Here is a 14,112-nt window from a genome sequence, read left to right on the forward strand (position 1 = left end):
ATCAAGAGCTTAGATAGCATTTTCCAGCTTTATAGATCACAGAACCCTTGACAGGAGACATGGGTGTCATTAGATGTGTTTTACAGATAGAAGAAGCAAACAAAAATTCAAATGGCTTGCAAAACGGCAGCAGAGAAGAGTTAGGCACAGAGTCAAAAACTGACCCAATACTCTTCTCAAAAATGTTGGATTGCTGTAGACTTGCCATTTGCAAGCATTTTTTTTTTTAAGGAAATGTATGCATTAAAGAAATTAAAACAATTTTTCTTATTTATTCCAACATACTATTAATTTTAATCTAATATTTTTCTGTGTATTACTCTTTATTCCGTGAGACCATCCAATGAGGCAATAGAGCGGCCCTACGAATTGTAGGGAGAGCTAATCTGGTGGTTGCTGTGCGGAGAGACGTTGGTATTGCATGCAATTGCTCTTTAGACAGCTGAATCAGACTCTCTGTACTACACTTGTTTTCAGGGAATGACAAGCCAGGCATGGTATTAAAAAAATAAAGATCAAGTTCCCAGAATTTGAAGGCTGAGCAAAGATAAAATGAAGAACATGGAAATTCCATTTTATTTAGGGCTGGCAGAGAAGAGCTGTATCAGATTAGGCTGTAACCTGTCTGATGGTGCTAAATGATGGAAAACATCAAGAAACTAAATCTGTGACATTAATATGTATTTGCTCAAGGTTCCAGCAAAATGGCAGGCTGTAGCACACTGGATTGGGGGCAGTAGTAAGTTTGTTTATGTCAGTTGTCCTAACTTTCTGTAATTTAAATTTTCTTCATTATAATTTAAATTTCTCTGTTCTTTTGTATTAATACTGAAAATGCCAGCGGTGGTAGGTTGGGCGTGGGGTTTTGTTTGGTTGTGTTTTTTTTAAATTTTTAAAATCCATCTGAAACATTAGTACGATTATGATTTTGAACGAGCTACTGTAGTATCTCATTAGAATTACCAGTAATTAGAATTACCGGGTAAGTCACCTGGTTTGCATGTGTTAGTGGCTGGGAGTCACTGTCATTCCAGGTAGCCTTGTTAGCAAAGCTGCTGTAAAGAGCCGATTTCACAGACTTAGAAGAGTTTTTCGAAGTATTATTGGGATTCAGTTTTTCTATAAGTCGCCTCCCTTGAAAAATTAAATTTAACAGAAAATTACAGAAAGCTTCCACAGACTTTTTGTAGTTATAAAAAAAATAACAAAACACCAAGCTTTTTCTTATGTGCTGTAAAACAACAGGGTAGTATTGTGTATTGCATACACATTGCAAAGAATAGAAATGCAGCGCACTCTCTTAGCTCTTACGGTCTGTTTACGTGCAATAATAAGGCTAGACCAGAGCAGCCCAAGTGTGCAATTCAATACTGAAGTGATGCGAGGCCCTGACCTGGGGCAAACAGATGCCATTATTTCTCACCAGTGGAGCATTTGCTCCTTAGTTTTCTATACACACCGCGTTCAGTGGTCGCATACGTCTCCACAGAATTGAAATTGTCACCTTCGTAAATCTTCCAAGGGTACTTAAATGTTTAGCAGACCTAAGAGATGTTGCCTCTGCCTCATAGCAGAGGCATATAGATGTCACCTCTGTGTCGTCTTTGGAGACATTATACATTGGAAGCTAGAAAGAAAAATAATACAGTAACACCTCCACCACCAGAGAGGAGAAAACAGTGACAACACCGGAAGGAAAGGCTGCGCTGGGGGAGGAGGCAATAAAGAAATAAATATATATATACACACACACACACACGCACACACAGATATATATATGACGTGACCCCCCTCCGCCCCCAGCTGCTTGGTGGGGGATGGCTAAACTGCAGCACCCCCTCCCAAACTCCTTGCACGAGGAGGGGGCCTCAGAGGTGGTCAGTGGGAAGCACTACCATGCTGCCAGAATTATTGGCCAGCTATATCTTGATGCTTTTAAATTCCAGGAGGTATAAATACATAAAGGGCATTGTGCCATTTTCTATTGCAAGAGGTACTCCTACTGTAAGCCAATACAGCGCTGGGTTGTTCTGGCTTTTCAAAGCCGCATCCTCGGCTACATAATCATGCAAGAAAGGGAAAGTCTTAACTCTCTTCCTATTAATGCACTGATGTTATATGCTTTGTCACTTCAGAGTCTATTTAGATGTGTAAGTATGAAGCATACATTTATTTCTCTTTCTAAAAATGATTTAAAGAAAAAAAGACTTCTGCTGTGTTAACACTTTCAGTGAGGCAGGAGCTGTTGATGGGAATATAAGAAAAATGAAATTCAGTAGACTTCACGAGCAGCAAAAGAGAGAAAAACTCAATTTACAAACAGAGGAAATGAAGACACTGAAATTCAGTATTTTTGACCTCTGTTATCACAAGAGATGTCCAGGTTTTGCAGTTGTTTCCTTATTTCCTGTTAAAGGATGGGGAAAAAAAGGAGGAAAAAAAAGAACTCAAGAAATGCAAAGTATTAACACGTTATAATAATGTGTGCTGTAAAACATAAGAACTGTGTGGTAGAGACAAATTACAATTACTGTTGGAGATCAGGGTCAAGTTGTCTTTGATCCTACAGCCTATTGCACAGAGCAAGAGGGGTATGCATTTCTGGATAACCAATTTTAGCAAGCTGCAGCATCAGGGATTTAACCATGCATCTCATTCCCTGACGGTCTGATCCAAAACCCTTAAATCCTCTCAGCTTTAGCCTAAACCCTGCCTTCATCAATCTTCCTACAATTGCTGCACTTTCAGCCGATCTTCCTGTCTCCTGCTCCTTGCTGGCAGTTGATCATTGTTGAAATTGGCTTTGCACTGCGAATACAACAGTTCCCTGACTTAGCTGGAGAGACAAAAGAGTGTTTCAGGAACACAGAGGTCTTCTAGAGCAAAGGCCACATATTACTATATTTAAATATCATGTTAAATCATCTGCAGACTAGCATTCATGTCATGAGTGAGTGTGGTCTTTATATTCCACCTCACTGGTTCGTCACATCAAAAGGACCATTATCTTTCATTGTGTTTTCTGCGGGCAAATGCTTTACGCAATTTGGTTTGTCTGATAGGACTGAATGAACAGAAAATATAAATTACTGCATAAGTACCAGGCTACTGTTTTAAAATAGCTGAAAATCTAGCTCCAACAACAGAAATATTTTAGAGAAGCTATTAAATTCTGTCTCAAAGTTAGTGTCTGCTTAAGATACATCTTTATGTAAACTGTACTTTAAAACCCATAGCATCAAATGATGTTGTTTTGGGGAAGTGACATGTAGGATATTCTCATATTTGCAGAATATTCCTTTCCGAATTGCGTGCATTGTAACTATTTGTTTTTCCAAGGATGTGTTGGAAAGGATCCAACTGGATAAAGTGTACCCTCAGTGCCATAATCTTATGTGCACAAAATGTTTTTAATTCCCTTTTCAAAAAGCATTGGACTTCATAACCTTTCAGAAATATTTTGGTCGAACACTGGAGCGCATAGTTTTCCTCAGTCAAATACTCCACTGGGGATCCTTGGGAAACAGGGAAGGGGGGGAGCACAAAGTGTGGCCTGGAGTTTTTGCAGGACTTTCTAGCCTCCCGTGCGCTCTTCTGGTCTGCAGACTGCATGCCAAGCCTATTTACTCGACCTCTTCCAGCTAAAATGTGATTTTTAGAATTAACTAACTGCTTGAGTGGTTTATACACACCAAAATGTGTTTTATTTTCCACCGCCTTGAAGGCCATTTTATCCTTTAAGTTGGAAAGCCTCTTATCTAAATGAAACAGCCTTAAATTGTTGGATGTAGTTCATTAAATTCTTGGATAACTAGAAGTCTCTCTGGCACTTAGCAAGTGATATTAGGAAGAGAAGTGCTGATCCACCTTCTAAATGTAAGAAATTGAATTATTTGCAAGCTGCCATGGTTTGTATGAGGCACGTTTAAAAACTGTTAAACGTCCTGTGCCAATTTTTACCTTTTCTCAACTACTGCAAATCCAGGTTAGCATCTTTGAAGTGAGGAGAGCTGTTAAGGATGTGAGTTAACGCAGAATTCCAGTTATCTCTTAATTTCAGTGCATCAGCTGGTATTGGTACTTAGATGAGGGTTTTCAAAGTTTTCAGAATCGTGCAAGGTTTCGAGGTGGCAGACATCCTTTGGCTCCTTGCACTTTCCCAAAGTACCGTTTAATTATTTCCATTGTGGGAAAGAACAATGAATGGCTATCAAGGATGCAGCTGTGTTTTTAACTGAAGAGGTGTTCACTGAGTATTGTCTGCTTTCTAAAGGGTAACAATTGTTGCCCATGTTGGTTTTCCTGTGAACCATAAGAAAAACTAATAGAAATGCAGAAGCTCGAAGGACCAACATTGGAATTCTTGCTGACATTACTTCTAAATGTAATTGTCTTAATAATCCATTCCTGCAAATGTATAGGTGGAGACATGTATTTATGAGAATTTTAGTTCTATAACACGTGTGAATAATTCAGATGCACAAAGTTGCTCACTGCACCAGAGTGTCTGCATCTGGATATTTCTTCATGTGGACTTCATGCCATATAGTCCATTTTCTTCTGGAACCATTTCCATCACTTTCTTCTTATTTTCCATCATCTTTATCTTGGTATTCTCACATTGTTTGGCTGCTCACAAGTACGTAGGACTCAGGATTTCCATTGGGACTGTTCTCCATGTTGATGTGTTACGTTCTTCTTCAAGTCTGATCTCAGATCGATCCGGCCACCCTTTTTATATCCCCTTCATCGATTATTTCTCAAAACCATAGAGTATAAAACCAGCTGCTTAAAATAATGTCCATGGCATCCCTTGAAGGATTCCTTCTCTCTGCGGTTGCTTGCCAAAGACATCAGTGTTTGGATGTTCTTTTCCTAGCAATGACTAAACACGTTTCCTGTACTTTCATAGGTAGTAAAATTAATCTGTCATACAACCACCCAAATCCAGGTTCTGCATTTGTTCATTGTTTTCTCTCTCTCCTTAGCCAAAAAAACATTTGTAGTTCTTACTTGTACCACTTGTAGATTTTACTTCTTTTTTTTCAGTAGTCATGTTGTCTTCTAAAACAGCAATCTGTTTCTAGTCTTTTTCTGTTAGATCTTTGTATAAAAGGTTAAAATGTACTTACAGCAGATCATCCTCTTGGGAGTAAATTGAAACCGACCAACTTTTAAAAAGCAATCTGAAGTCATTCGTTTGATTATACGTTACTTCCTCTCTCTTCAGTTTACCATCCGATGCAGTGGCATCTGCTGTATGATTTTGCCATGTGGCTTTTTAGCTGATTTTATGGTTGTAGTTATGCTTTCAGAGTCAAGGCACCATTCAGCTAATGAGTGCTCCCTTGCCTTTGTGGTACCCTGGCTCCAATTCCCATTGAGCTGGACAGTCACCGTGAGCCGGGACAACTCTGTTGAGATCTGCAGGAAATAAGGTCATCTATGCTGGCTAATTTGACACCAATTTTCAAATGTCAAGAGTCTAAATATATTTCTACTTCTGAATTATTGTTACTGATATGTAATAAGATGTAGTGAAGGTTTTGTGACAAGTGACAGTGCAGGAGAACTTGTCGTTGGCAGTCAGTAGTTAAATAGATGTGCCATTAAGTGTCCGTTGTAAGCTTGCGATGTGATTTGCAGGAGTTGAGTATCTGGTGCAGTCCAAGAAGGAAAAAATTGTGCCTGTTGCTGCTGCATCATCATTGAAATGGATTATTTTTCTTTGCTGTACTGCAAATGAGTTTCCTAGAATGAAATACTTAAAGGTAATGGGAATAGTGGAGTTTTGCAATAATTAAAATCAGCTAAATTGAAACCTTTACCTGTAAGCATCCCAAATGACTTTCCGATTGAAACAATTATAGCAAAACACGTCTCACAAACAGGTAAGATAGAACAAAATAATGCTAGCATGGCCAAGCAGGATATCTTCTATTTTTTTTTCTTTCTTTCTCCTGATGAGTGTGACTGAAATGTTGCAGAAATAAACAACTTGTTAGTCAGACGTTTTAAATTACAGCTTTCTGTGTTTCATCTGTTATTTTTATACAGGGTGGGTAGTTGGTGCATTCAGCATTACAGACCGTCTGGAAGTACATACTTCCACCAGCTGAAAAAATGCATTAAAATGCAAGTGATCGTACTCCAGCCCTTATGGAGCACTCCAAAAAGCATAGTGGGCATTCATGCAATACCTCTCATTCAACTCATTCCAAGCATCTCAGATTTTTACAAACGAGGTATAAATGAATAGCTGATTGTACCTCAACCTCTGAAGTAACCCTATTAAAATAACTCTACGCAGCAATTCAGAATTGGAAGAGCAATGCGTGTGAGATTTATAGATAAGTGAAAATTAAGCTGCTGTTCCAGCTATTCCTGCCCTTACGTGCTGTGCGACCTGCTGTAGAAATCATTTCGTTCTAAGACTTTTTATGGTTCCAATAGTCTGATACAGACCAAAGAAAATGAGTTAACAAAAGTAACATGAAAATGAGAGAAGTTTCTTTTCTCTGCTATCTCTTCATCTCTTCTTTTAAAATTATATTGAAGAAAATCTCAAAGTATTTTGAGAAAGGAAAAGCAGTGAAAGGAAATGTGTGTGCTTAAAGGTCATTTTTAAAATAATGAACCATCTGCAGCTGATAAAAATTGATAAAAATGTGACTTAGAAAACATCTAGAGGAAGATTGTGCATGGTTGTAGCTTCTAGGTATTTTGCCTTTTTTAAATTGTTATTTAAATTAAGATGCAGACTATGAGATATAAAGTACTTTCATGTTAATCACAACGACATCCAAAAGGACTGAAAAATACCACATTTCATCTGATTTTACTGAGATGGTTTATAACATCACTTTTTTTTTTGTTAGAACACACAGTCTTGCAACCAATTCAAAACTTAAATCCCATGAACCTAAAAAAAATGCAAAGAAACATGGACATTTAGAAGTAGAACTAAACAAATATACAGGCTGAGTATTTGCTTAATATTCTGTCGTAGGAACATGAGAGACCCAGGGAAGCTGGATTTGGATCACTTGAACTGTGAGAAAGGTCAGAAAAAAAGGCATGAGGTGGCCCTGTTTTTGTCCCTGGGCTTTTCCTTAGCATGTACAATTCATTCGTTTTGTATTTTATATAAAATCCTGTTTTCACAGAATACGGCATCGAAGTTGAAATCATTATTTGGGTATACCCCTCCCTTTCCCCCAGAAGTCAATCTGGTTTTGTACTGTAAGGAGAAATAGCATCTTCAGCAAAGGTTGTGCCGAGTATCTATCTGTAAGTGCATAGTGTTGTCTCCAGGAGATTCTTGTAATACAAGTGGTCATGTCTGGTACAGAAATCATGGTGTCGTAGAAAATGGTAGGTTGGAAGGGACCTGGCAGCCTTGCTCTCCAGCACGTCAGCTGCTCCCTCCAGCTTGGTGTCGTCTGCGAACTTGCTAAGGATGTGTTCTGTCCCCTTGACCCAGCTGCTGACAATACTCAACAGGTTTTTTTGGGTGTCTGTAAGTATTATAAAAATACTGATTAATAACATTTTATGTTCTTAAATATCCAATGTCTTGTACTGTGGTTACTGTAGAAAGTAAATATGAAATCTCTGAATTCCTCCCGCATATTCAGAACTCAGAATTATACTTGGAAATACGTATCGACGCAGTCCTCTCCGAAGTTAAATATCACTTGTACAGGTGTAAGTTTGTTTACCTCTTATTTCTCTACTGAAGAAGAGTATGCTTTTTGCCAGCGCATATTCTTTCTTCCTCAAAAGTTTTACATCATAGAAAACAAAGTAGCTTTATTATTTTTCATAACCTGTTCCTGGTAAACAGGATGTATTGATGTTCTCACTTCAAGCATGAAATGGGATTAAGCTATTTTGGGAAAAGCAATTGTTGTTCTGGAGTAACTGTTTCACAGAGGGACTTAATCAGGATCGACTGTTTGATGTATGATTTATGGTATTCTTTCATCCCTAATAATTTCTATGGGAAGAATAGCCTTTGGATTTTAGTTGCACCTGAGGCATTCGCTATTGCTGCAGGTACCAAGCAAGGTCTGTCCTAGAAGGCAGTGGATGTCTCTGATCTCTTTCTTCAGGGATTGACTCTTTGTCTGAAGCATTTCTGACTCCTTTTACCTAATGCTGTGTTATACTCTAGAAATATTCCACTGTATTAACTGAGCAGATGGTCAACTTAAGACCAGTTCAGATTACTGAGAGATATGTTTTAAGAAACATCCTTTGGTTTTGTACACACTGACTTGGTGTGCACAAAAACGGTATCTTGAAGACTCAGGGGTTTAAAGAAGATACTGGCTCCATTTCTGTGCATAGGTAGCTATGGTGATATGCAAAATTTAAAATCCATTCTGAAACCCTAGAAATGAGAAAAAAATTCAAAGAATAAGTATTTGCAAATATTTTGGTCACATATTGATCTGATGCACTTTTGCAAAATGTATGAAGACATACTGTATTAAAAACCATAGTGCCGTTTTTCTCTTTATTGGACTAAGTGTATTTATGGTTTAATGATAATGAATTTGCTAAGAATAGTTTGATGATATAAATGAATATATTTAAATATCAAACTTCCTGTGAATTCTGTGTAATAATAGAAAAGAGAGTTTGGAGAACACTGTTTTGAGTATCTTTGATGTAGTAATTGGAGTATATTCATTTCACATGACTGTCATTAGGGAAGACAGACAAAATCCTGTCATTGAGTTTTGTAGGTGTGATTCCCATGTATGGACATTCTCTTTAAGCAGTGAAAGGGATTGCTGAAAGATAAACTATTGATTGTTTTGACTTTGGTCTCAACAAAGGAAGGAGAGAGAGAAGAAACACACATTTCTTTGAAGGATGAGTCTGTCAATCCACTTGATGGGAAGTTCCTAGTCCTGCACTGTTGCTAGGTGATGTGGGACAGAAAGGGTATTTGAACCAGCTTTGAAATCTGTGTTGGGATTGTTAACAGTAAATTTAATCCAGTTAGCAAGAGCATTTTGTTTCTGAGGGTCACACTGGTGCACTGCAGCAGTTCACAGCTGCGTAAGAGGCAATGCAGAGTGATGGTCCCTTGGCAAGGAGAGATTTGGGGTGTGACATTTGCTGTGGGATTCTCTCACCTCCAGAAGTTAGGCATCTCATGTAAACTACTTGCACCTGTACCTCGTGGACTCACTAGGCAGAGAACAGACTGTCAGGTGGGTAATTTATTCCTCTCTGACACAGGTGGGGAAATGCCTGATTAGTGAGGTTCTTCACTTGTTGCTTGGCTGTAGATGCAGATGGAGCGACTGGACAAGATGAGACACTTAACCTGTAGAGACAAAGATAAGAAGCAACTCTGAAGTGTCATCGTGGACCCAAGAAGTCATGCAGACCAGATCTGTGTGCTTTAGCTACCAGAGATGGTACAAAAAATCACTTCAGCAGGGTATTAGAAAGTAATTTCTACCCTTATTTGGTCTTCTGTGCTGGGCAGCTTGCACTGCGGAGTTCAGTTGGATCAATTCAGTGGAGTCGGGGCTTGGGAAGTCTGCTGAAGTCCTTAGCTAGCCATGGGGGTAAGTGGTCTGATTTTAAGAGAAACTTAAGTGTTTCTTATTCATACTGCCCCTACTACAGCTACTTACCTGGTGCTTGAAGTGTTAAGATCTGATATTTTGAAATCTGGGTCAAATATGTGACGTATACATGCTATATATATATATATCTGTATGTATATACATTTTTGTTGATAAACACTCTGTGATAAAGCATTCCTGAAGATAGAAGACTTTGTTATATTTGAAGAAAATCTGTGGGAGTTTTGCCTTCGGCAGAGTCACAATGTAAGGTCCTATTTTAGCAAGGTTCTTCATTTAATTTAAGCACAAACTTGAGTGTTTCCTGGAAAACTCTTTGCCTATGTAGCTATCTAATTATGCTTCTTTCCCCCCCAACTCCCCTCTCCTGGGATACATAAAGAGCTAGAAGCATATAACTACAGTTTTCAATGCTTGGAAATCTTATTCTTATGAGCAAGGAACTAAGATGAAATTCTCTTGCCAGTTTTTTGAACCTCTCCAGTCTTGAAGCTATCAGGACACAAATATAACAATTTGGGATTATGATATAGAGTCTAGGGAATTCGGAAGTACCCATATAGCTATGTAATATTGTTCAAAAATCTACAACAAAATGTACGGTTCTGCCCAACCCCACTTTACTGAAACTTTTGCTTTATTAAATACAGTGTTTTAAAGTAAGAAGTGTGGCATATTTTTAGTACTAGAAACAGAAAGCATTTGGAAATTGCAAGTCAGATTGACAGAAGTAAAGAAAATGGCTGATAAACACTAAGTTTGGGTATAGGGTTTGGTGGGGGGTTATTTTGGGTTGCCTTTTTTTTTTTTAGACATCTGCTTTTTGGAGGCTTTGGGATGCCTTTACTTATAGCTTCAGTAGGACTCGAGTGTTTAATTGACATCTTAAAGACAATATTTTACTGCATGAGATGTGTGAGAAAATGATTTCAGTTGATAGCTGTTTGGGGGCAGGGAGCGTATGACACTTTGCACGCACAGGAGTGAATGTTGTCTAGATAACGTAGTACGTACTGTATGTAGTCCATATGTGTAGTTTAGTCTGTAATGACTCCTTCAGATTGTTTGCATTGTAAATTAATGTCTTCAAACACCAAAAAATTTCCTATAGTACTTTAATCGCACAACTCTTCTAGCACCCCAGAAGTTGTGGCTGAGTCTTTTGGTAATCATCCAGTTTGGCCATCGCATTGTCTGTAGTTCTTAAACCCTGAGGAGAATCTTTAGCATCAGATTCTTTGACTGTGTAATGTAGGACTGGGATCTGAGACAGCTGCTCTCAGAGATGATGCTGCAGCTTTGAGAAGCATTGGTAACAAAAGGTGGTGCATTATATCTGCGGTGAAACCTTGGCTGACCTGCTGCCCCTTGGTGCGTTTAAATCAGTGTTTGAGTTTTACTGAACTTCATGGCAGCCTTTTATATATATGTATGGCAATGTATTAAAAAAAAAAAAAAAAGAAAATTTTCACAGACAGATGGTGTGTTGCAAGTTTTCAGAAAAAAGTTAAAGGCATGGGAATATTAAAAGATGTTATGGCATTTACTGTAATGTGCAGAGCACACATTAATTGGAATTTAAGTGTTAAGAGCTACATTTTAATAACACCAACCACAGCTGAAAGCAATCTTCACGGAGATTGTCTTTAATGTGGCTGAATAGCCCCTTTAAGTTTACATTTATTTTGTGATTTTCAGTGAGAGGAAAATACAACAGGAGAAAGTTTTGGAAGTCTGATTGAAATCTATTTTTATCCATCTGCTTACAGGATCCTGGTTTCTAACAAAAGATCATTATTCAAGCGTTTGTTCATTAATGCTGTAGGAATTCCATAAGCTTTTATTTTCATCTTTTTTTTTTCATGTTTCTGGCTAATTTTTTCTATTTTCTATTTCTGTTTTGGATTGATTTAAGGTGTATTTTCTTTTGATAGTTTTGTCAAGACAGCAAAACCAAACAGGGAGGGCTTTTTACCAAATGAGCAGATAGCCCTCTGGCCAACTCTTGCCTCAGTTGGACATGGCTAATCTTATTTTTAATGGATTCTAAAGGTGTTTGTTGCTGGCAATACCATCCTTGTCACCTGTATTTGCCTGCTCACAATTCATATCTCCCTCTGGGAATCTGTCAGCCCTTTAACCACAGAGGTGACCTATTGGAAACACTGGCTTTCCTGACCTGGTTTCGGGGCAAGTCTTCAGGCAGCTCCAGTCCTTGAGCTGAAGCTCCTGCTAGACTTTAGTGGGAGGGAGAAAGCAAGCTGTCACCTAGACCTTTTGAGTAAAAAAGGCAAAGGGATGCTGTTTTACCAGAAAATGTCAAACCAGACTTAATAAACCATTGTGCTACAAAGGGAACTGTGGTGAGTTACGTGGGCACTGTCAATAGCCTGCTGTTTATTGATCATCCCATGGGTATGTTCCCTAACATGATAGAGCTTCAGTAGCTCAGGTGTTTAAAAAATGACTATAATCAATATTCAACAGGTATAATTCTTCTGAATTGAGCTCAAAGAACTCAATATGTTCATAATAAGGCCCCAGCCTAGCAAAGAGCTTATGCCAAAAACCAATCTGTCCGCTTGTGAGCCAGTATATCAAATGTAGCTCCAAACAGCAGCAGACTTTCAGTCTCGTTCCTCAAAATGGAATTATCAAAATCAAAATAATCCGATTTACATAAAAGCTAAATTTGGTCTTGCTGCTTGGTTTTTTTCCATGTGCTTTCCTATCATCTCCACAGGAAAACTTGCTGATGTTTTAAAAAGAACTTTGATTCATAGAGCTTCGATAATCTTCAAGATTTTGATAAAGGATATTTTGCTCATCTCCTTAGTAGTGTTTGCAGCTAAGTGTGGTAATAAGGGAGAAGAGCTGTTCATGAGGAATGTGAAGATCTGACAGTGTGCTTTGGTTTTTAAGTTCGAGAGCTTCAGATCTAAGCTGTCACCCTTAAAGGGCAAATACACCTATGGCAGGGGTCAGAAAGGGCGTGAATCCTGTTAGTATCAAAATTATTCTCTTTCACTGAACTTATGATAAAAAAAATCTATTTGAAGTCTTTGGAGCACATTGCAGGTTACACTGAGATAGCCCAGGATATGCAGCGTACGCCCTTTATTAATAGGTGCTGGATGGCAGCCAGATAACGTATTGCCGTAAGGGACTGTGCACTTCAAACTTTGTTAGACAAGTCTTAAACAGAATAGAAGAATTCAACATTTTACTCATCCAAACCCAGCAACCCAAAGAGGATGGTCTGTCTAATTTCTTGCCTTAAACCTGGAGAAAAATCCTATGATTTGGAAGACCGAATTCATACTGCCATTGCCTGATTGACCACTTACTCTGCACTTCTAAAAACCTTACTGAGCCAGTCCCAGATAACCTCTCTTTTGATGAATTTGCTTTGGAAAAACATCCCATTTCAAATTGTTTCTTTTTTATTCTGTGATTCATGGCTAATGCATATCTTAGACTAACTAGAGCATGATCCATCATCGAGACATCCTATAGCTGACTATAAATACGAAGGAAAAAGGTTATCTTCTTTCTTCTTTTGTTGATACGATTGCATTTCATCACCAAGAGTGAAACTGTGAACAAGAGGTTCACCCAGGGAAAGAAAGAAAGGAATGACAAATATGTGAAAGAGAATAAAACCAGATAGACAATCCTGTTCAGTTTGGGTTCAGAAAGAATGATGCTCTTCCCAGACAGGCCTTTTAGCAGAAGCATTTATCAGTCTGATTTTGGGTTTGAAACGGTAGACAGTAAAAAGCAGATGAGTTCTCATCTCCCAGAGACATTAAACAGCGCTTTGTAACATTCAGCCTGTAAATAAAAGAGAAAGTAACCCATCTAGTAATACACCATCACTAACTTAGCATCTTCAGGGCATTTCTCTAGCATTTCTCCTAGATGTAAATTAACTTAATTTCTTTGTCTTTCTCCTTCAAGTTCCCGTCTCTGGAACGCAACTACTATTTTTATATCCCTCTTCTGTTTTTCTCTTATGTGAAAGCCTGTCATTAACTTGTTTACCCATGAAATCTTCTTTGTCTCAGAGCACAATCATATTCCTTCTTTACAGAACCCTCAAATAGGATTATTCTGTCTGTTTTCCTGCAACACTTGCCATCATACCCAGTATTTAATGAGGGTCAGCGTTTTATGATAGACAGCCTTGTAGTTTCTTTCCAGTTAATACGCCATACTTCAAAATGCTGTCCTAAACCTTGCGAAGTATTTGGTGAACATCTGCATAACTCCGCTGCCTACAAGCAGATATGATACCAATCAGGAGATGCCCTTTAGACTGAGGTCTTGTTGATACAGGATTTCCTGCGAGATCCATGAAAAATGGCCCATTTCATCACCTTAAGCTCATCATCCTGTTACACTAAATTTAATTTGTATCAGTCAGTGGAGATTTAGATTCTTATTCAAAAGTTATTAAATATTAAGAAGTACCATAAACAATAAACATAGGCAGACAGTG

General features: G+C 38.2%; 1 protein-coding gene across 3 annotated transcripts in view; it reads left to right on the forward strand.

Annotated features, from left to right (window-relative positions):
• The window catches only part of PLCB1 (phospholipase C beta 1), a 407,361-nt gene that overhangs the window by 228,860 nt on the left and 164,389 nt on the right, over positions 1-14,112 (forward strand). The window contains exon 1 of one of the 3 annotated variants that reach the window (XM_087775451.1): positions 9,475-9,590. The exons of the other annotated variants lie outside the window; for them this stretch is intronic. Within the exon in view, the coding sequence (XP_087631577.1) occupies positions 9,585-9,590 (6 nt within the window). The 5' untranslated portion in view covers positions 9,475-9,584. Of the gene's footprint in view, positions 1-9,474; positions 9,591-14,112 lie in introns of those variants that run through there. 3 annotated transcript variants of the gene reach the window in all.

This window comes from Nipponia nippon, unplaced genomic scaffold (genome assembly GCF_047370975.1).
Source record: "Nipponia nippon isolate SJK-2023a ecotype South Korea unplaced genomic scaffold, ASM4737097v1 scaffold_4, whole genome shotgun sequence".
In the NCBI taxonomy this organism is placed as follows: domain Eukaryota; kingdom Metazoa; phylum Chordata; class Aves; order Pelecaniformes; family Threskiornithidae; genus Nipponia; species Nipponia nippon.